The sequence below is a fragment of the Tyto alba genome, unplaced genomic scaffold (assembly GCF_018691265.1).
Source record: "Tyto alba isolate M040663 unplaced genomic scaffold, T.alba_DEE_v4.0 Super-Scaffold_1000006, whole genome shotgun sequence".
NCBI classification, from domain to species: Eukaryota; Metazoa; Chordata; class Aves; order Strigiformes; family Tytonidae; genus Tyto; species Tyto alba.
Window position 1 is genome coordinate 28,250,323 of NW_024881272.1, and position 24,474 is coordinate 28,274,796.

At 34.0% G+C, this 24,474-nt stretch overlaps 1 protein-coding gene across 1 annotated transcript in view; it reads right to left on the reverse strand.

Annotated features, from left to right (window-relative positions):
• The window catches only part of FAF1 (Fas associated factor 1), a 172,935-nt gene that overhangs the window by 82,136 nt on the left and 66,325 nt on the right, over positions 1-24,474 (reverse strand). The window contains exon 8 of the mRNA XM_042807570.1: positions 5,099-5,185. Within this exon, the coding sequence (XP_042663504.1) occupies positions 5,099-5,185 (87 nt within the window). The remainder of the gene's footprint in view (positions 1-5,098; positions 5,186-24,474) is intronic.

Here is a 24,474-nt window from a genome sequence, read left to right on the forward strand (position 1 = left end):
CCTTTTAAATCATAGCTATTAGATTGAGTTGTATTTTCAATATAATGATACAATAGGTTTCATTCTTGGTACTTCTGTAAAACTCACTACCAGACAGTGAGGAAAGAAACCCTTCCCAAAAGCAACATGATAGGTGTAGATCACTTCAATTGAGTTATGTTTTAAAATTGGACAATCCTAAATAAATTCTCTTGCGACAAAGAAGTACAAACATAACACAAAACTGTTTATCCCTGACATATGATTTTTACATAAGTGAAAATAATTCCAATCACTTTATCTTAATTTTTACAAACAGAAAATAGACAAGAGAGTGGGGTAAAAAAAAATGTGAAGGAACAACTCTAACCTCCTTGTTTATTGTGGGGAAAGAATATGATAATTCATCATAATTTCATCCACATAAAAACATTCAAGCAAGCCATAAATCCAACTCAGAAAGTTATCTAAAATAAAGATTTTTAGGAACTGTTTATTAAATTACTCAGTTATTTTTCTATTTCTTAATGATGATGAATGTGCTGCTTCATAGATTACCATGAACTTCCAAGACTGGGTACTGTCTAACAATTTTCACTACTAAATTGGGTTTATAATAGAAATGTTAAATTGAAACTTTACCATATTCCTGAACCCACATAACAAAAGAGACTGCAAGTATTCTAAGTACCGAAATTAAAAGGATCCTGCCAGATTCAATTTACTTCTCTACTGCAAGCAATTGATGAGAACCATAGAAGGAAAGTAACATACAAAGTAATTACCATTACAGACAATCCAAATTATAACTATGATATTCTTACACAGAAAAAAAAAAATAGTTGAGTAGTTTCTAATGATGTATGTATTTTAATTTAAATATAGTGAATTTTACACTTCTGATTAACAGGCACTTTCTCTGTCAGGACTATTCAGTCTTTAGTCATATCAATTCCAGGGGGGAAATTCCAAATAATCCAGTAAATGCAGACATGGCATCCATTACAATTAAACAGCCAGTGTATGTAAACCTCACAACTTGTTTTCAAATCACAATGACAGCATGCGGTAATGAACTTTCTGTTCAGAACTGTAAGATCTGGAAAGGAAAAGAAATATATACTCGCAAATGCTAATTACTCAGATGCTTAATACTCAACCTCTTCAAAAATCTGGAGATCAGCCAAAAAGTGTCATAAATGGTTTGACTTTGTACCTGAACACCATTTATTGGCATTCTTAATTTCTATCTGTGCAGACAGACTGTGCTTAGTACTTAGCAGTGAAATAGCTAAATATAACAGCAGTGCTAATTAGATCATACATAAACATTTGAGAATTTTGATTATAACCTCGAAGTCTTTATTAAATTCAGCTAAGGAATGTCAGCCACATCTGCTACAGCCATCACAGAACTGAAGGTGGTTGTGCTCACAAGGGATGGTGCAGAACCTCAACGCATTAGTGGCTACACACGTGTCACATCTGAAATGTGACTCTTCAGCAGTGCAGTCAAATAATTTGTCAGTGTGGACCTATTTCTGCCTAAACTAACATCCAATGGCTTGTCTATACAATGAAGAAGTACAGTTATTTGTCTTGAAATGAGGATACGAGGTCCTGGCCAACCATACTGTTTAGGGAAACAAAGTGTTACTGGCAGTAGGTGGAAGGACAGACATTGAGCTCCTCTGAACAGATCTGTGTGCAAAGACACAGTTACTGCACAGGGCACTTCATCTTCTGTCTTTGTCTCTCTCCCCTTTCCCCCTCTTCATACCTCATCCAAAAATACATCTTTTTAATGCAGAAATGCATTCCATTTTGACAAGCTTACTGTCGTTACTTATGAAGAAGCAAATATTTCTCATCACTACGCTGAAATGACTTGAAACAATGAACCAATTAAGAAAAAACTTTTAGCTTAAATACTGAGAACAAAAACAGCACAAATGCAATCTCTCCTCTTCTCATACTGGGTGTTGCTGTTCTATGCTACCAAAAACGAACAGAAACATCAGGGACAAAACTCATCCTACTGAAATAAATCAAAAACCAGTGACTTCCTGTGGGAAAAAGTTTTACCTCAAACACACATGTGTAAAGCTAATATCCAAAAAGTCATCAGTACTTATATAAAAAAAAATCACAATCTTTCCACATAAAAACTATAACTAAAACACCACCTATAAATGATCTCAGATTTTTTTTTAATGCACACATATTTGAAGGTTGCTCATTCCACTTAGCAATAGCAGTAATCACCAGTGAAAGTTTAGAAGCTCAGCCAATATAGCAAAGAGAAATGGAACACATTTCAGAAATTTTAGTAAATTACTCTGGCTTGGTTCTCATTTTGCAAGCTCAGTAATGTTAAGGTTGTTAAAAATAGAAAGTAAAAATCAAGAACAAACTGTGAATCTATTTAAATCAATTTATAATTATTTTTCTTATTTTCTAGGATGATTTTCAAGACTTCATTATATCAACTGATGACATATAACCAAAAATAGATAAATTAAACCTTTAATTATATTAAAGTTTTACTTACGTAAACTTGTTTAAAAAATAATTACTTAAAACTCATACATTTACTTTGTTTGAACTTTACTGAGCAAAACAGATATAATTCGTGGCATTAAAATTATTCAGGCACAAGAATAGATGTAATATGTCCTTGCCAAATGTTGAAATGAGACTTCCACAGACTACGTATGCCTTGTTTCCCACAATCAAACTGTCACAGCATGCAAACATTCTCCTGCATGTGGAGGTTTTGATGCCCATTTCCCCGGTGAAAGCGTGCAAAAGGATCTGAAAGAGTTATTGACAATTCATACAGTATCCCATATTTCATTAGATAGTACAAGCAGAGAACATATCTTAACTCTGAAGGGAGATGAAGCAACAATGTTTTAAATGACTATTGACTCCACTAAATTTCCTGATAATGTCAGAAGACTGTAGTCAGTCGGGTTCATAAGAGACTCAAGATGATACAGGAATCCAATTATGCGAAGTCTATTTAGTTGTCCTGTTTGCTAAGCCAAAGGTTAACGAGAACTGCACTGAAAAAACCTCCTGTGGTATTACAAAGTATTTCTTATGCTGCATAACATGTAAATGAAAAAGTATTTTAATCAAGCCTTTCTTTAACTCTTTAATTGCAATGGAGTACTATACAACACAGAAAATTAAAAACTTGTGATGCAAAAAGATATTTTAAAAATTTACACTGAACTAAAGACATCATGACTAATTACTGAAGTGATGAGTACTGAATATTTCTAATTTGCAAAGGAAAAATCGTTCAGATCACAGAACCATAGATAGTCCTTGCTAACATCAAGTCTTTATAAATAGTAAGCTACGGCCTCTAATTTTAGACAGAAATTAATTATATTTTTGTTGGTAACACATTCAAATCTGTTTACACAGCTGACAAGTCTCAGCTGCACCAGACTGGAGCAGTGAGCTTTGAGGACTCTCCTGCTTTGGAGCAGATGACTCAACATTCACCGATTTCATTAAAGATGAAAAGGGGAAAAAATTCACCTGCAACAATGTCACTTGTAAAAACAGACTTAAAACAGATTTATGAGTTTTACATATGTGAGGTATCCTATTCAGAAGAAAGGGGGGATAAAAAAATACAGGAAAACCTAACAGCTGTGGGAAAACGGATTAGAAGTGTTGAGTTTCCAATTCTTTTTTGGGCTAATGTAAACTAATAAAATGTTAAAATGGATCCACATTTCAAAGACTGTAATTACCACATGACACCATGCTGTTATTTCAGATCTTATATCTATCATCTCAGATATGCTCCTGAATACATGGACACAGATTTACCTACCTCTCTCAAACTTAACTACTGTTTCTGCAAACACTACCACAGCATATTTTACAAGTATATTAGAAATTCAGACAGTCTTTGCCTTTTTTTTTTTTTGATTACCATAAATCCTTCACCCTGAGCAAAAAAGAAGCAGTCTTATCAAACAGACAGCAATTCTCTCCTTACAAGAAGATAGTAGAAATGGACAGGAAAGTAATGCATTAAAGATATTGATATTATGTAGAGAAAGCAAATCGCAATTCCATCTTCACTTTGTAGAATACTCAGGTTCAACCCCTAGTTTAAATGAATGATTTTTATAAAAATAGAAGTACTTAATTTTTCTACATTTTCCTCAGGTCACAAAATCTATATACAACATAACTATATAATTATTTCAGCCTTTTAGGGTTTTGAGTTTGTATTTGTTGGTTTGGTTTGTTGTTTGTTTGTTTGTTTGTTTTTAAATAAACATGGACCTCACTAGCTGGCAGTTGGTACATACTACCAGAAGGAAAATATTGGAGCAAAACTGAACGACATGCTGTAAAACACACTGCAGTGGCAACAATGCAAGGAAGCAAGTCTAATACTTAATGGCATTCTGCAGTTAAGTCCCACTGTTTCATTAATTTGTAGGCAGTTCACAGTTAGCCAATTCTGTCACTGAGGGTTCATATTGATCTCAGCTACGATTTCCCTCCATTTCTAAATTATGGTAATTCTAAAACCTGAAACATACATTTGAAAACTGAATACATATTGTACTGTATACATATTATTTACTATTTCAAAATGTAATCTTGCAAATGTCCATAAATTGTTACTGCTCCAGCAAGAACCAAAGTAGATGCTTTAAAAGCAAGTGAATCTCTCCCCTGATTTCAACAGGAACACCTCCTGCTTAAAGCCAGACACAGGCTTAAGCATATTGGTGAACTAATGTATACTACTGAGTAAAATATGTGCACTCAGAATACATGTAAAAAACGAGGACTTTTTCCTGAAGCTCAATCACCGCAATAGACTTCTTCAGCTTCCAAAATGTTGTGCAGCTTTGCTTCAGTCTAGGAACATGTCTCCTTCTCATCTAAAATATGCACCGAATTTGATACGCATGAATAATTTCTATTTGTATCTTTCAAGATAAAGCTCTGAAGTGCGTGCAATGTTAAGTTACTGCACATGAGACAGTAAAAGGTATTGGGTGATTCCAATCAAAAATCCAAGTAAAATCATCTATTTGTAGAAAGAAATTAAATGAGAACCAAAGCTACTTACTGAGTCATCTGTGGCAGAAGGAGGCCAGCCTTCCCATAACTGGTGACGCACAGGGATACTAGTTAGGTCATACACATTCCGCTTTACCTAGTAAAAAAATAAAAATTAAAAAATCAGAACTTAATCTAACAAAAGCAATACAGGCAAACTGAATTATCTTCATCATAAACCCAAGATTTTTATTTGGACTTTTTCTAATTATTGTAGAAGAGGTTCCTCCAACACTCAGAGATTCAGATCTGTTCCACAGAACAGATTTTTTGCCAAGAGAATTGAGCAAACTATGTTAAAGAAAAAATTTAAAATCTATAAATTAATATTCATAATGATTCATTATTACTTCAACATCATAAACATGTAAAACAATTCATAATACAAATTTTCACAGTAAAAAGTATTACAAAGTTAATGCACAAACTGAAGGGGAGCAGAAAGCAATAACAAAAATTCTGTTGCAGGTTTTGCTAGTTAATGTATTCTGTTTCTCCTAAAAATTTTAGATTCACAATACATCTAATGCAATAATAAATACAACTAGTTTTGCTTAAGTTTCTTAAATGGAATCCAAAAATAAAAGTGAGTATATTAAACATGAAAATATGAATTCATAAGCACATTTCCAATGAAGACAACGTATTTCAAACATTTATTTTAAAAATGCAAATAAGCTATTTTTTATATCAACTCTCTTCTCATGTTATTAAAATATAAGTCGCTACCATTAATCACCTTGCACGATGATTGTCAGGAGGAAGAGGGCGGGGGGAAAGAGGTGAAAATTTCAAATACAGGAAGAATACTGCAAAATACAAGAGTTACAGAACTCTTTCCACAAAAACATTAACACAGGTAAAAAAGCTGGCATGTTTGATCAGAGGTTTCGTGATAAACAGTTATTAAAATCACAAAAAGATGTATTTTTGTATTTGGGATAGCAAGTGATATCGCAAATTCTGAATAATATCTTATGCCTGAATATAAACACTGCAGAAACACCCAGCACATGTAAATATTGCCCAGATGGACCAGAACCATGACCAACAAAATGCTTACAGCAAGCAAGGCTGGCTTTTAGTTTGTCTTTCATAAAACTGCTACATGGGAATACAAGGTTATAGGTCTATTTTAGTTTCCAAGTACAGATCTCAATAATGTATATTACATTGAGAAAAGCATTCTCAAATAGGTAAAAGTAAGGTTTGATACAATCTACTAATATCTTAGGTGACCATTCGCTAGACAGAACATGTGAGGAAGCTGGAAGTTCTGCATCCTGTTCCCAGCTCTATGAGGGCTGTACATGCTAAAGCACTCAAGAACCACGTGTTTGACAAATTAAACCAAAAGATATTACGGCAGATGGATAAGGCTTGACTTAAAGCAAATGCTAAGACTGCTCTCAAAAATTGTATTCTGATGAGTTCTTTAGCTTTTCATTTGTTCACTTGTCAACTGGAAAGAAAGAGCAATTAATCGTATTCTAACTTCTGGTATGAGTATTACTAAAAATTCTGTGAACTGAAAAAAATGATGTGTGGTTGTCAGTAGAAAAGATCTTTGAGCTAGCACCTTGTTTGCAGTCTAGTACACTCACCCTGAGTTAGTAACTTTTTCTGAACAGAAAAATGGTTTAAAAAAAAAAAATCAGGAAGAAAGCTGAAACTTGACAAAATGAGAAGTACTAACATAATCCATATATTTAAAGGTTTCATATTCAAGAAATTAATGAAAGATGATTCTAAACTACCATTCTTAGAGAGATAATGCAATAAAACAAAGCAAACCACTATGTAGACATTTTATATAATTTGACCCTACCTATGAATCAGTACTTGCCATAGCTTCATCACTGAAGCACAGTTCATGTTTGAATACATGGTAAGGTAATATGGTAATATAAACATATGGACTGTACATATGTTCCCTCATAATTTGTCATTTATTTTTAGTACAATATGTATATGCAACATCTGGCAGTAGATATTAATCTAAACATGTGTTTGCATAATGAAATTGCACCAAAACTCTTTTTCTCTGGATCTTCTTTAGAGAGAAATGCTGCATGGACCCTTTCTTTCAAATTTTGCACATAGTTCAAGCACATGGATGAAGGATACATGTGCAGATATTAAGAGGTAAAAGGACTGTTCTAATCATTGTGAATATCCGAAGCCGGGAGAGGGAGGAGGCAGGGATTTCCACACATATGCTTGTTCACAAATGTTGATTTGGGCAACATTCTTCAAAAGACTCTTCATGGCACTGCTGCATGAGTTTGCCAACAAATAAATATGACTAAGAAAATTCTGGGCATCTGGAGAAAAAACACAAAGTACAGTGCCCTTACTGTATTTCCAGTTCTCAGATCCTTTATTCAATTACTGCTGCTCATTCTCACTACTTTTAGTACTAGTAGTGGTCGTAGTATTTTATACTAATAAAGCGCCCCTTAGTAAAACTGTCTCACATTTCTGGATAGATTTAATATATAAACTATGTGGGTAATAATTTCAATATTATCAGTTTAAAGCTTTATAAATATAAATATTCTGCACAGATGAGTGGAAAACATGGCTTCAATTTATTATGCAAGAGTAAGATACATTACTTCCAGCTCTTTGATTCTACATGTCACTAAAGGATGAAAGTCAGACCATGTGGATTCTTTATCTGGACATTTCAGTATCATAACATATATTTGGGTTGGATTTTCAGCTCAGCTTTACATTCATTGTGTATTTTAGAATCATTAAGATACCTCTCCTTTTTTTTTGTAAAACTGGTAAACTACTTGTACACCCTTATGTTTTTATTGGGTTTGTTCAGGAGTTTTTGCAGGGAGACTGATCTGGTAACTCAGTTTTAATAAAAAAAATTTACAACTATGTTTTATTTTTCTTAATTAAAATAAGAACACTTGTGTTTTAGACACGGAATACTGAAGTATTTATTAGCAATTAAAGTGGACTTCATATTAGTGCTTTGTCATATTTAACCACATCATCATGATTTAAAAAAATAAAAATATACCTTAATTATTTAAAACATTTAAATTAATTTCAAATACACATATATATGGTATATTCTTTTATATACCTGCATGTGTATACACACACGCACCTGTGAAAAATGGAATTATGGAAGACCAAACGCTATAGAGCTTGGTATATGATCTCATTCCTACTATTCAAAACAAACAGTCTTTCTTCACTGCTTCTTAACAAGAAGGTAGCCTGCTGTGCAGTATTCATTTCACAGTAGTATCAAGGTAAAGAGATGTCATTACTCCATACTGACCCCACAACAGCCCATCAAAATGTAACAATACTAATCTGTGATCACAAGAACACGGTTCTTGCAATTTTAGTTTTCTTACATTAAATACCAGGATAAACTGTCCCTGTGAGATAACTGTTCTCCAATTACATATCCAAAAAGTCTTATTCATATTATTTTCACAATATAAAACTCTAAAATGAGCTATTTTGAAATAAAAGGTGAAACTTGTATTGATCCCACGTTTCTGTAAATAACTACATAATATTGTTTTCAAAAAGGCTTCAGAAGCAAAAATAAATAACTCAGAAGTCACATTCCTCAAATTCCCTTTTAATTCCAAAGCACAACAGAAAGGCATTATGAAAAAAACAGTATTTCCCTTCTTTCATTAACTCATCTGTAACTGCACTGAATTCAATAACATTCCTCTGCTATTCTAAGCTTGAAAGGCATGCTCGGGGTAAAGTGTTATGTTGGTATAAAGCACAATGCCAGACTGATGTGCTGGACAAAAGTGATCAAAGTTGAAGTAATTTTAGCCAACGCACAAGTATTCTGCTGCATTATTCTACCAGAATGACATCTGTTGAGCAACTCGTCGCAGAATAAACTAGTTGTTATAGACAGGCTCAGTCGGGTAGGGGACCATGTAAGACTTATTAGAGTAATGTTTGATTAAACAAACTGCTTGAGTTAAGATCATAACTGGATTTAGAATTCATGCCAAAGAAGTCCTCTTTCAAACAAGAAGCCACAATCAATTATTTAAGATAAAATAAGCTTGCTATTAAATAACTATTTAATTTTAGATTTGTTTGATAAATAAAATAGTATTAAGAGAGCAGACCGCAAAAGTTGTAGAGACTATGAATATTTACCAATCAAGAACAGAAAACCTCATTTCTTTATTAGCTGACTTAATTTCTCTATAAAGTTAAAAACTCTGTAAGGAAGAGAAAGTTCTAAAGATTCATATAAAGCAGAACTTTAAACTGCTTCTTTACTAGGCCAGTGAAATAAAAACCTACAGCCATGCTCTTCATGAAACTGAAAAAAGTTAGCATAGTAAATGGATGAAGTCTACGTTAAGGCTTTTATTTATAAATCTGCATATTGATAGGAGAATTGAAATCTTTATAGATTGTGTAAAGCAAACTAACTTCCAGTGCCGTCCACTGAGCTACATTTATTGGCAAACTTTTTGGTCCCTCACCTTTGATCAGTTCGAAATACTAATTGGTGGCATTGTCTTTGTTCAGTCCAGAATTTCTTTTCATAATGTTCAGATGCCATGGTGACTGGCACATTACTATGGCAGCCACCCTTCAGATTATAATCTCCAGAATATGCAATCATTTAAAAACAAATTAAAGGCACATCTATTTGGTTCCACAACTCAGCTGTGAACAGTATCAATACAACCATTTAAACAACAACAAAAAAAAGTCCCCCAGATATTTTAGCTGCAAGTTTACTTGGAAAATTATGTATCATTCCTGCAGAATGCCCTGCACTGCAGCTACACACTGATGCTGGAAAAGCACATTAAGTTTTACCTTCAGCTCATTTCCACTGGTGTTAGAAGGGAGTTAAAATATGAAACAACTTTTAATATTTTAAGAAAACCCATATGTTAAAGTAGCCTAAACACTGAGAAAACTTACCAGATATAGGCAGTTTTACTTTATTTTCTTTCACTTTTTTTTTAAGCAGGTGAGTATGTTGCTTTAATAGGAAGGTTAAACACAAAAGATACACTTTGTTTGTAGATATGAAGTTAACCAAACATTCAAAGCCCTTCCGCATCCACATTAGTAAAAATAAAATGAAGTAAAATGTATCACAGGGCAAGAAGTCTGTACTAGGTAATGTGATGACAGCCACCCTCTGGTGGTTTCACTTGCCAGGAATAAGTAGCTATTTTCTTATTTCTGAATTAGAAAAATCTGAAATCTACTGTCAAAAAAAAAATTAAAAATCTAACACCTACCAAATTGTTAAAAAAGCCTAACTATTATGCTGAATCATCAAAGAACTGTCCTGCCTGAATCTGTATCTTTGAATCACAACAAATCACAACAAAGTTTAACAGTAGTTTCCCTCAGGCTGTTTTCCGCTTATGCAGGTACAAAGTTAATTGAAATAATGTAGATAATGAACTTTTGTTAGTCTTATTATTAAATATAATTTATGCAAAGCTGTAAATTGGCTGAGATGCTAAAGACTGTTCCAGGCACATAGGCAGCATGAAAGACAGTGCAAAAATGAGTGCATGAAAGGCAGACAAAAGGAGCAATAAAGTCAGAGGACTGTGAGGAATGTGGAATGTGAGTTGGGGGATGCAGGGAAATGAGATCAGATGCAGACAGAGCAAGGTTGCATGGGGCACTGGTAGAAAAGCGAGAATCTTGACTTTGACATTGTAACAGAGAAGAAGACAAGATAAGTAAGCAAAATTTTCAGGGGACGGCAATTGATATGGATGGGTCAATGAAAGAAATGCAAAGTAAGCAAAAGCATTTTGGTTGAAGAAAGATGGAAAGAAAGGAGGCAAAACCAGCTAAAGCGATAGTCTTCAAGATTATATAAGAAAGCCTTTAACACCTCCACCAGGCAAAATTCCACCAACAGAGCTAGTGAAGAGCGTCAGGAAACTGGAAGCTGGGACAGAATATACCAAGTTTCTAAGCACAGAGAAGTGTCAAAGGTGATAAAGGGGTGATTTGAAAGTTACTGATAATTATGAACAAAGATCACGGGTCAGATTAAAGGGTAATTGCAGTTAACTATGGACTATCAAGAACTATTCGAAATACAGAGATATAAAACTAGAGAGAAAGAATTTCTGAATCAGCATCTCTGCCACAATTTATTTGGTTCATAGTAGTAGTAAAGAAGCAGGACAGAAATGGAGTACGTTAGTAGAGAAAATGAAAAACAAAAATAAGTGATCCATATTTAAAGTTTTCCCATAGCAGAAAAAAAGTATTTTGTATTTTATCAGGAAAAGGCTATCAGCAGTCAATGAGAAACTGAATTTCTTAACTTTAAAAATGGGTATGTGCAGTAATTTTTAGCCAGCTACCCACAAGCAGGATACAGTACATTACTTGCAATAGGAATATATGAACCACAACTAACACTGGCACCCAAATCAGATCTGTCAGGTCACTTTATGCAGGATTTGTCTGAGTGGAATGGTATAAAGTCCACTCCACTTACAATTTTTTTTACTATTTTTTATCTCCAATACACAATATAATAAACTATATTAAAATAAAAAGAACGAGGGTTATTTAAACGAACAAATTTTAATTTTTGTGTAGGCTTTACTTTAGAAACAATAATGGATCTCTAAAGACATCAAATGATAAGTGGCCTCTTTTTCTAGCAGCTGACTGAAGTTCAAATTACGGAATGCTTTCAATTAGCAAATTAAGATCTCAGAACTGAGCTGTTTTTAAATAACAGTGTCTGCTTCTCAAGAATTTCACACCACTGAAATTCTTCACGGAAGACTCACTATGCTAAAAAAAAAAAAAAGAAAAAAATTTACATTTGCACATATACTCAATTCACTCTGTTGTAATCTAAAGTGATAAAAACAACCAAACAAACAAAAACTTCCAACCTAAATATTTAACTTAAAATCTATACTGAATGCAAGAGAACACCTCTCCTGGCCAAGCTTGCCAGCCAAGTCAGTTGTAATTCAGGATGTTTCTGAAATACATAAGAATTCAAGTGTGTATTTTACTACAATGCATTCTCTAATTATTCTTTTATTTCCCAACTCCTACTTTAAATTATTATTTTTGCTTTTAATACCTCTGAAAAGATTATAGCCTGCATTTATTAAGTTTTCCCCAATAATAGGCTAAAGCTTTGAAACAGTTTTTCTTGTTTAATGCAGAAGAAAAATGCAGCTTAAATTCTAACACAATTGTTTTTAATTCAATGTCTAGAATACATTACCTGTTATAGTATCAAGACAAGTAGAACTGAAATAAAAGCACCAAAACTTGTATACCTACTGAAAGTCCTATTCTCTTCCCTCTAATTAAGATTGTTTCATTTTCAAGTTAAAAACAACATGCAATTTCAAACCTTCCTAAAGGACCATAAGGAAACCTCAGTGTCCATGTACATCAGCCACAAAGCAGAATTCATCACCAAGCTACAACACACACGCAAAAAAAAAAAAAAAACCCAAACCAGTGGAAAATTTTCTGCTAAGTTTTCAAGTATCACTTTCCTGTTATTAAACACATTTTATGTACAAAAAAGCCACTAATGCGTCCAACTTTCACTTTAGAGCGTATGGAACAGTGGTTGAACCAAAATAAACCCAGTTTAAACTACTTTTAAAAATGGCTTGTATTGTACTGTAGTACTCAGTAAATACTGTGTCAGCATCTTCATTAGAAAGCTTGTTGAATTCATTATATAACCATTCAAATTAACTTAGGTCGGGAAAATAATGTTTGATTTTTGTGACATTTTGCTGGTAAGAGATCAAACAAAGAAGATTGAGTCACATTAAACACTAAGTAAAGCCCAGCATATACATTTTTTGATGTTTCCGATTCTTTAAATTCAGTATCTAGAAAAGAGATTGAAGTACCCAAATTTTACCTCTAATCATTGGGAAGGTGGAATAAGAACTTCATATATCCAGAGATAAAATGATTCCTTTAAAATAAATAATTCACACTATTTCCAATTTGAGTCATGAGGCAAGGAGAAACAGATAACTATGAAGAAACATTAAGTGGCTGAGGAAGTAAATCCAAAGTTAATGTATCACTTTGCTGTTAAGTATTTTAAAATGGGAGAGGGAGGAAAATTTTCCAGAGAAAGAATCTGTAAACACAACAAATTTAACAGAGAGATGATTCAACATAATATTTTAGTGAAGACCATCTCATTTAGGAAAATAAGATACTAGATATAATGACAGAGTCACCAGTACCACTTCCAGAAAGGTATGTGAATTCTTTACTCCCCAACTAAGCACTTACCTCCTCATTCCCCCAGATTTACATCCATCATAGCAAGTCATCAAACAAAATGCAAATCAAAAATGTTCATTCCATTTTACTGATGCAAATTCTTTGGGACTATAGATAGTCCTAACACTACTGGCAAACTTTAAAAGTCCTAAATTAACCAAATAGACAGGTTTTTTCCTAAACCAGTGGGTTATATTCTGTCTACTTGTTCCACAGTTCAGAGAAAGACACCTTTAGAAACATTACCTACTACTCACTTTATAGCTTCATTGAACAACTATATTTCTGAGCTGCAACATTTATTCTTATTTTTCTTAACCAGAACTTGTTATCAGGAGCCCATCCAGTTTAGGAACCACCAGATTTAAAAATTCACTAAATGTAATGACATTTAACATTCATTACATTTGGTAAATGCTTTTAAAGAAGCATTTGGCAGTTTCCTTTCAACAACAGAAATAACACTGTCAATAAATTACTTTCATAGATTTCCCAATTAGTAATATTTCATTGTCCTCCATTTCATTCTCTGGACTTCGTATTTTAAACCTTTTTTAAACCAACCCTTCTTGGATGTAATTTGATCTTTTTTTTAATGGGTTTGTGCCAATTTAGTCTCTTAACACCACAACCTCCAATAAAATGGTTCACTGGGTAATACTGATATATTTCTGTGATTAAAAACTGAAAATTTTGAAACAGAAAATAAAAGCAAGGCTTCAACTAAACATTACTGAATCTTCTGACATGTAGACTTCTGATTATCTCATGGAACATCTATCTATACCTACAATATAATAGGAAAAGATGGATATTCCATGCACATGAGGTGTTATCTCAAAGATTTAGCAAGATATTTTCCCAACCTCAGTCTCCTGTCCAGACACTGTTTGACATCGGAGAATTAATCCAAGCTCCCTTCAAGCTACTAGATACTACTTTTTGCCACTGCTTTGGATCTGGCCTTTTTCTAGGCTACAGCAACTGGCAAATTTTAAGTATATTCACTATATTATATTATTTACCATATTCAAATTCTACATACAACTGTTTCATTGTCTTTAAAATGTTGCTTTACTTCTCAATGCCTGTTTTTGGCCAGCATACATGCACATTTTAATTCTGCGCAATAAAGAAACTTATTTGCTTATCTCCATCTTTAAATATCTAAAATTAGCTATACTTCTAGAAGAGTGTTATTGCTAAGTGCAAGTTACAATCTTCGGAACGTGATGCAGAAGTTACTGACTGCTGCTATATGGCCTGCACTGCGCAAAAGTTCAGCCTACATAATTATTATTATTCATTGCTTGTAGTGCCTAGGAGACCTAATTGTGATAATCCCCTCTGAACTTAAAACCACATGACCCTTTGAATTTTTTAATAGAAGGTTAAAAGAAGAAACAAATTCCTATAGAAGAAGAAGTAAAAACACATTCTTAAGAAATTGAGGCAAGAGACATGAGTATTTAAAAAAAACAGGAAAAAAAAAAAAACATTTTACCAGCACACAATCATGAGGTTGAAATAGGGTATGAAAGAATTAAGAGTGTGAGCTAGCTGTGACATTAGAGATTGAAAGGAAGATGTGATTAGGGTTAAAAGAGATCAAACAACAAAGACTTACTGCCAAAACAATTTTACAAATTTATTTGAAAATGCCTTAAAGACTTCTGCTAACAAAACTGATGATAATACTTGAAGGTTTTTGTTTGTTTGTTCTACATATAGTGCATTAACACAGAAAAGATACATTTTGAAGTCCTAGTTTGTTTTTCCATTCAGCAGGAATGGTCATTTGAGAAAATATACTTATTAGTAAGCTAAATGAAGAAGTACTGCTCAATGAAAACTTTTATCTGACCTTTATGCACATTATGAAAGACAACAGGCAACTGCTACTAAGTCATCCATTACCAGATCACTATCAAGGGGCAACCACTCTTGACAAAGAACCCAATTGCAAAATAAAGGGTAAATACAGTTTCTAATGTTGTTCTCCCAAGGAAGTATATCAATTGGCTGTAAAACCCAGAAAAATTACCAAAAGAGATTGTTAATGCCACCATCCCAATTCCAGCTGCTTTTATGTCCTAAAATGTTGGTAAAGTGCCAGTCATCAAGTATTTTGTTTCTATTAAAAATTAACATCTTATGATCCCTTTAAAAATAGTGGGGCAAACTCTGGAGGTCCATACTCATACAAGATCCTGCAAAAAAATGAGACCTTAGTTTTAATATAGAAAATGTTACTTTTAGTTAGCACCTTCCAGAGTTTGGAGGGCTTCACAAGGCATGGTAGTAGAATGATGTGAAATCCAGAGAGTTATTTTGGACTCTGCTGCAACAGTATACAAGGCTGTAACTGAGCTGAAGTTAGACAGACATAATAAAGAATATGCAGGTCGAATTAGGCTATCCCTAGGAAGAAGCCGCCATGAAATATTAGAAAAACACTGCAAATTAGAAAAGTGTAATTATTAAGATCAGTTTGATGATCTTTGGAGCTAAAAAAGGCATACGAGAACAACTAGTTGAAACAGCTGGTCTACTAAATGCACCAGAAGACTGCATCAGAGTAACAGTTTGTATCTGGGCTAGCCTGATGAAAGAGATCATGTCAAGGGACAAGTAATTTCACATGGATTGCATACTTAGCAGACTTCATAGATAATCCTAATAAATTATCTCAGTGATTAAATCAGTAACTTGGAGAAAAACATACCTTGACACTTACTGATCATGAAGTTAAGAACATGACCGAGAGCAGTAACTTTGATTCAAGCTATTTAAAATTGAAATGAAAACAGGATTTAAACTACTAAATATACTTTCTGTGCATCCCAACTTCTCTCAGACCTACCAGAGCCAGGGCCAAAAGCTACTGCCACTACTGGGTAATGGTAAAACAAAGGTTAGAAAGTAAGAAAAAATCTGCATGCCAGTTACACCAGCTTGATCCCAGCTTGTCCACATCATGTGTGCATATGCTTAGACTACTGCGTAAACAAGTGTAATTTTGCAGCTCCTGGCTTTCAAATTGTTTCAATTCTTTTGTCAGGAATTAGTGTGTGAACTCTTTGGCATAAATTCTATATTATATTTTCCTGTATCTAGTTGTCTTAATGAGTTATAACATAGTGAATATTTTGGATATAGTCAGGTCCCCACTCACAAGGGCATTAAAGTTTATTTCTAGGGTTTGAATTATCTCTCAGAGTGAAAGAGACAGTATGATTCTTGCAGTGGAAAGCAGATCTGTTACATTTTCATGGCTGTCACGATCTGAACAAAAGAAAAATTTAGACAAATTTATTTGAAGACAAACACCCTCATCTTCATTTCAAAAGAAACTAGCTTGCAACAGCCTAAGCATGATAAATACATATATTGGTCTTTAATCACTTCCTTACTTGTGCATTTTCACAGATCTCAAAAGTAACTAGTCATATCAATAAATGGTAAAATAGATGATCATTTTAGGAACTAATAAGGAGATGAATCGAAGTTAAATTTCCCATTCTTAGTGCATTTAATTATAGTGAAGAGCAACATTTGTGTTCATACTACAAAAAACACCTTTCCCTCTTCCAAGTTTCTTTTCACTTTGGTACAATGTGAGACTGAATCCTACTGCCCCCCACAAATGTCAGATTATTATAAGAAGACATATGCTCCTACACATTTCATTGACAGACAGTATCTTCTTCCACTCCTAGCCAAAACGTTTCAGAAAAAAAACAATTGTTTCAAAAGTCTCAAAAATGCATAAACTACATGCGCTTCAGAGACAATCCTTATTTTAAGTGGTTAACCTACCAATTCTAGTTTAAGAAATGAAACATCACAAAAATCAGTATTTTGTCATGTGTTTTTTACTTGACTTATTTCTAGACAATTGATAAAATACTCTTTTATGAGAGAGCATATTTTATTGCTACTAGAGACAATATAAAATCTATTCCTTTTGGTTTTTTTAATGGTCAATATTAGAAAATATTTGCAAATTTAGACATTCTGTAAAAAAAGTACTTCAATCTATGAATCTTGTGAAGCAAGGTATGACAACCATGCAGAGTTGTGCTGTACTTTCACATAAAGAAATCCTCTAATACTCATCTAACTTCAATATTTTACCTATTTCTTCCCACTTCTACACTTAGAGATCACACCAAGCCTGCTGCTTAGTGAAGAGAGATGGAGAGGCTCTCTCTGCAGCCCTTTTATTCCCAGTGCCAGTCAACAATATATATTTAAAAAGGAAGATGAGCTACAAGTCTGAGAAGTCTTGCGCATTGTATTAATTTCACCAATACTGTACTGTTGCAATAAGACAAAGCTATTAGTGTGACCTGCATCTCACCTTTCAGTGGAGCTTGCAACCACACCTGTAACCCAAAGGAAAAATTACATGCAACGTGCATTTTCTATAAAGACTTGCTGGTATCTTCATCACACAAGAGTGAATACGGGTTACCCAGAAACCCATCAGTAACTCAACTTTTGACTTACTTGGTTCACACCTAGGCTGCTGGTATCAGAAAGTTGGTAGGCTCTTACGTGTAAGAACTCACTATGAACTCAACACTAAACTGTGATATCTTTCTCAGTCACTGTAAGTATTAATTTAATCAATTATTTTATGTGGTTGAGTTTGAATAGATACTCCATTAATGTTATTTTGGATTCAAGTTAAAACAAATTATAAAACAAGGTTTAGTGAGCTGTTAGGCAATTTTCTCCTAACAAAACCATGTCCCAGTTCTTCCTCCATTTCATTTTCATGTCTACCAAATCACCACTTCTTTTGGGGTTTTTCTTTACATCAACCATATTCAGGAAGAGTCTGAAATTCATTTCTGTGTAACCACGGAATGGCTGTTAGTTTCACAATGAAAATAAAATTATGCAGACAATGTGTACAGCATATTTTAAGAATGTCAGTATACACACATCAACTACAAATATAGTTACTATTATTGCTACATTTAAGGTATATGTATATAAGATGCGCCATTATACGATTAACAAGCAGCTCTCCTATATACATATACATTTTTAAAAAGAGAATTCAGTCTATTTAGCAATTCACTAACAAAGCTATTCCTTAGCTCATCCCTGCCATAACCTGCTCTATTCAGAAACATATGGGAAAAGACATTAAATAACCAGTGAAAACCACGGACTTCTGGTATTAGTGCTACACATTGCATACCCCTATTCATTATTCCACCTCCCTTGTTTAATCTATCATTAAGACTCAGTGACCCTACACTAAATTTAAAGCAGATCCTTCCTTCCTCCCATGCCTAAATTCACATACTTTTCTAGTTGGGGATGCCCTCGAGTATTAGCCACTCTACAGGGTTTCTCTAATCTCAGCTCTGAACTATGTTGTACTATAGAAGCAAGAAATTGCTGGTTTACATCTTTAACTATGGAATCTTCCACCAAAAAAAAACCCCTCATTTACTTAATAAGATAGAGAAAAATCTTTCATTTAGAACATATTTAACATGTGAAAAAAAAATTATCTCTTCCTGTATATGACATAGAATAAAAGTTATTATGTAGATTATTTTAAAGTTATTATGTAGATTATTTTAAAGCTTCCCTGTACTTGTGTCACAAACCACAATTTCACTGGAAACTATTTTAAAGCTTTCAGAAGTTTATTGCCACATCTTCTAAGATCTAGATCTTTATTTGCATTCAAAGTCAACATGAAATAAGTTTCTAATAAACAAATTTAAATAATCAAGAAAATGAGATGACAAAAAAATCAGGTATTAGATTTGGTTTTGTTTTTTGAAGTAGAAACTAAAATATATTAAAAATATGAAGCCATACCTCTTTAATTTCTTTTTATTGACACGGATTGAGCTTTAACAGCAGTGTCAGGACAGGTGAAAATATATAAAGAGTTTTCTGAATAAGGGACAAGAATCATTATTGTTAACAATTGTACATATTTGTCAACTATACCCCATCTTCCTTTTCCATGATAAGGTGAAAATTGATCTTCATCAGCATTTTAAAAAGTTAAAGACAGTAAGACCATGAGTGAAACAGAGATTAAATTCTGTTAACAAAATGAATCAGGCAAAGGCGCAATCAGAATACAGATTTTTATCTTTACCAAAAGAAGCCATACAACTCTGTTTTGGTTTCATGAATAATACTACTTTTTAAACATATTTAAATATGATAACATATTTCCCCAAAATATAGAGTTGAAAAGAAGAGCTGCAACCTGACCAAAAACCCCAATCTGCATTCTCTCTGGCTCTTATTTCTTTAAGTCTTTCCCCAAACAAGTCAGCACTTGAATTAGTGGTAGGTATACGAGTCGTATGTATTTGTAGAATACAAAAACATGATGGTGAAAGCAAATTAGTAAGGTTCAAGTTGTCAAAATCATATTTTAATATGTGCAGGCTATAAAGGGTTATTTCCAACTCCTGTTCTCTATTAGAAATTATCAGATAACAGAAAAGTATTAGGAATAGTTAAAACAAACACACTAAGTTGAGAATAACACTGGAAAACCTGAAGTCCAAGTACTATGCAGGTACAGACACAGGAAGATGAAGGAAAACCATTACCAGAGAATGAGAAAAAACAATAAACATGAACTCTGTAAAACTGGTACATAGAAGAATTTGGAGATAAAAATTATCTGGAAGCATCTCCAGTGAGGAAGTTTTGTTTACATGCAGCAACCCTTTTATGAAGAAAAGAAGCCTTGTTTTCCTGAACCTAACCTTTTTATCAAAGTCATACTGGCACACTCCTGCCAAAAGCTGCTTCACATGCTTGAACTGCATTTATGACAGAAAAGCTGACAAAAAAAGTCACAGAAGCTGTCTAGAAAAGAGAATTTTCATAAGGGGGAAACCTTATGAAAAAAGTTTGCAACTTCATTTTAAGTTTTTCAAGATGGAGCATGAGTCCATTCATTTTTTCTCCCTGATAATTTCCAGGATATTAAAATGAAACTGCTGTTAGGAAGCATGTTTTGGCTGGGAAGATAAGCTACAAACCTCTCAGGACCTGTTTGAGAGAGCAACAAATGGCCAAAATCTAAAAAAAAAAAAAAAAAAACAAAACCTAAGACCATTTATACTAACCTGTAAGGCAGAATTTTCAGGAAGTTGGATAACTTCCTATTCACAAAAATATAAATGCAAAGGCCCCAGTTCTGCAACTTGTATTTCAGGCATTATTCCTGAACTGGACTGCCTTCCAGAATTGGATTAGTTAAATTAAAAAAGTAAGCAGTCTACAATACTGAAATCACATTTCCCTTTAAAATTCCAAAATTTTAAATGAAAACTACTATATCTTGTTCTAAGAGAAGTGCACAACTGAGTCTCTCTCAATGCAACAAGAATTTATTCACTGTATCTTCAATGGTGGCCACCTTAGAGAATTGTCTAGCTCCAGTAACCCAGAAATCACACACTGCTGAAATCACAAAGCTGTTTCACGAAGGCAGGGGTCAGTATTTCTTGAATATACAGCTAAGTGCAATTTCATTAGTGTTTGACCAAAACACTACAGGGAGTTGCCTCTTCTGTAGATTCCAGTCTTTATAAAGCTTACCATTCATATGCTGCAGAACAACAACAGAAAATTTAATGACCACTTCAGAAAAAGAGCTAATACGAAGCTATTCTGACTATTTTCACTATTCTGCTGTGGAAACATGTCATGTCACCGAAACAGAAATATTTGAATAAAGGTTAACTTAATTATTTAAGCATACATATTATTTTCTCTGCATTTTTCAGTCTTAGCTCAACATGCAACTCTAGAACTATTAAATAAGCAGTGAACACTATTCCATTTAATGAAAAAAATTACTTAAATTGCAGGTTATTAAAAACTCAGCTACTCATTTCCCCAAAAAATACCTCCAATGCTGCACAGAATTAAGAGTCCCTGTAAGAAATACTTTTTCTCTAAAATAAAACTGGAAACTATGTATTACAAAACAATACTCACAGATAACAAATATTAAGATCAGAAAAGATCTATTCAGCTCAAATTAACACATTTTTATAAATCAAAGCAAATTTTATCCTCACTTTCATTCCTGCTACAGAATTATCACCTCAATAGCCAATAAAAAGAAAGATCTAATGAGGTATTTCAGTATCTCCCAAAGAAATATTTTCAGCTTTTTCTTTTAAGTGCTTAAAAGGAAAAAAGTAATGAATTGCTCCTGCACAGTGTTTTTTATTATTCTGTTATAACAACAAGGGAATTACACGAAGTCTTTATTTTTCACATACTTCAAAATATTTTTTTAATCTCACTGCAACAATGGCAAAGGAAACCTCTGACCAGAAAGGACAGTTATTTAACAGCAACAGAGAAGTTCTGCTTTCAGCAGTAATCTTCCTTGTTTCTACTAATGGGTAGTGGGCTGAGGTGACAAAGACTTATTGGGTAGCTAAGAGATATCTCAGAGCTCTGCACTCTAAAGTCCAGGAAACAATCCAATATCCCTTGAGAATAAGTTTCCATCTGAGACAAGGATCTAGACTTCTACCAAAAACCAAGCCATTCAGCTGTATCTTGAGTCTCCTAGGCTACTTCTATCTACTAGGATGAACATGCACTACTGGAGACAAGCAAGCACCCTCTAAACCTGAAAGTATCCACATACATCATGGGATTCATGGCTCCATGGCTTTAAGATGAGGAACACAAAGCTGTTACAGTCTAGCAAGAACAAGCTGGAAACCTGAAGAAAAGACTGGGTGATTTTCCTGGTCATTCACTCGCCCTGGATCTAAAATTTTTCAAATGGGACAGTGTAATCATAATCACCTCTTTCATGATCCGTGTGAGAACACTTAGAAGAAAATTAATTAGAGGCACATTCAACAGATCAAGAATGTATGTAACAGGCAGACTAAAGAGATTCAAGGTCTGGAATAGATTCATTAGCACTTTTTTTGTTGTTTTTGGAACTAAAAGATCAGCCTTGAGTAACCACAAGCTGGAAAATTTTGAGAATATCCTCCAAGGTCTCATTTGTCAGAAATGTTCTAAATCAGTTGGGGACGTGATCTTTGGGCACTCAAAAAGATACCTGGTAAGGGAATGGGCATTTCTGAAAGACCAAATGCTTTCTAAGTGAGAAGTCAAGTCTCTGAACATCTTTGTTAACACATGATCATCACCATGACACTGGGGTATGTGAAGCTTCAGCATACACACTATCAACAGCAGCTGAAAAACATTCTATAAAGAGCTTGGGCTTGGGCGAGTGAGCTGTCACCCACTATCAGGAAAGGGACAGAAAGACATGTATCCTGTCACATGGATGTTGTGACTACTGGCAATAAATTTGGTGAGCTTATGTTGTAACTTTGTGTTTCTAAGTAACACATGCATGAATAGTAGTTCTGACACACTCAGAGCCAAAGATAGTTCTTGGGCAACAAATGAGCTGCAAAGTACAGACAGGAATCTGGTGCAGACTGACCTCCTCGAGCAGTAACACCAGCTCAGTAACATCAAAACTGTCCCTGTGAATGCAAAAATAAAGGCATTCAGACACCTTGTTTTAAATATAAGTATTCTCATCTTGTATTCATTTTAGATATTTGGAATAGTTTCTGTAAAATGCTCTTCCCTTGAAATCAGAGGCCGTTATTAAAGCCCAATGGATTAGAAGACCCAGAAAATGCTTGCCTGCAGATGTCTTGTGAAAACGAATTCCTGAAAAACAGCAGGAAAAAAAGGTTGCAGGGATGGCAGAAAGCCAACAAAAGCTAAGAGCTGCTGGTAATAGTGTCACAGAGACTGGTGTTTTAAATTGTAATTCCAGACCAGAAGGAACATGTGTAATCTGTCACCAAAACTATGGAGAAAATGAACAGATCAGATTGGAAGGGATTTGGTCACTCCCTTCCAAAATCTTCAAAACTGCTTTGAAAGTAGAGATTGAGATACCAGCTACTGAATATAGGTCATCTATGGTGGCTTTGCCCATGGTAATAGCCCATGGACCCTACCATGGTTTAGCAAGAACGCCATGGGACCGTAAGTCAAACATTGCAGTTTGTGCTGCTGCATATCTTTGACCTTGTTGCAGACTCTGAAATCATGGAATCAACCTATGCTTGAAGAAATAGCCTCAGTTACTCGCTGAAATTCAAAAGATCATTTGCCTAAGTGAACATAAAAAGATCTGGTTTCTAGACTTTGGTATACAGGTAATGTCAGAAAACCAGGAAGCTTCTGTTCATATCAGCACCTCTTCAAAAGCATTATTCCAGATCTCATTCTTGGAAATAGGCAACTAAATGATTAGAATCTGGGATGAAGATTTTGAGGATAAACTAGTGTCACATTATCTTAAAAATACTTACAAATGCATATCAGATATTAGCCTTGGGAAAGATGTAAATTTAACCTGTAAGAAATCTCCAATATCATCCAAATGAACAAGTTGAACAGTACAAATTACAACCTTACACTTTTGTTTTTCAGTATCTGTCTCTGAATCAGAAGATCTTAAGGCATGTTTACTGTGCAGGGATAGAGAAGCATAGAAAACCACATTTCAGAATAAAAACTGTGCAGAAATACTTGCAAATTAAACGCCTCTTTTTACTTTCATCAGAGCTTTCCTTTTAAAAAAGAATCAATAAAGCTTCACAAGAGTAAACTGTGTGCAGTTGTTCTTCCTGCATCAACATCAGTGCCAATTAAATTCTGAACCCTAAATCTTTATTGTTTCCTATTAGCTGCTAACCAGAACGAACACTGTGATTTTCTGAGATGCCAGGCTGAGACTTGCTATAGCAGCAGTTAGAAAAAATATTCTTGTTTTGACTTGTCTGCTGGGTAAACTTGACATTGAAGCTACATGGTGGAAAATAAATACATAATACCAAGATGTTAATTTTACAGAAACACTTAACTTTTGTGACCACAATTAACACTCCAGAGGGAAAAAAAAAGCCATTGACAGGTCCGCCTGGCTCCTGCTTCTGCACTGCTTCTTGGGCTTTCTCTCCAAGCAGCAGCTCGGCTTCTACAGAAGCCAGGCTGCTGCTGACCCCA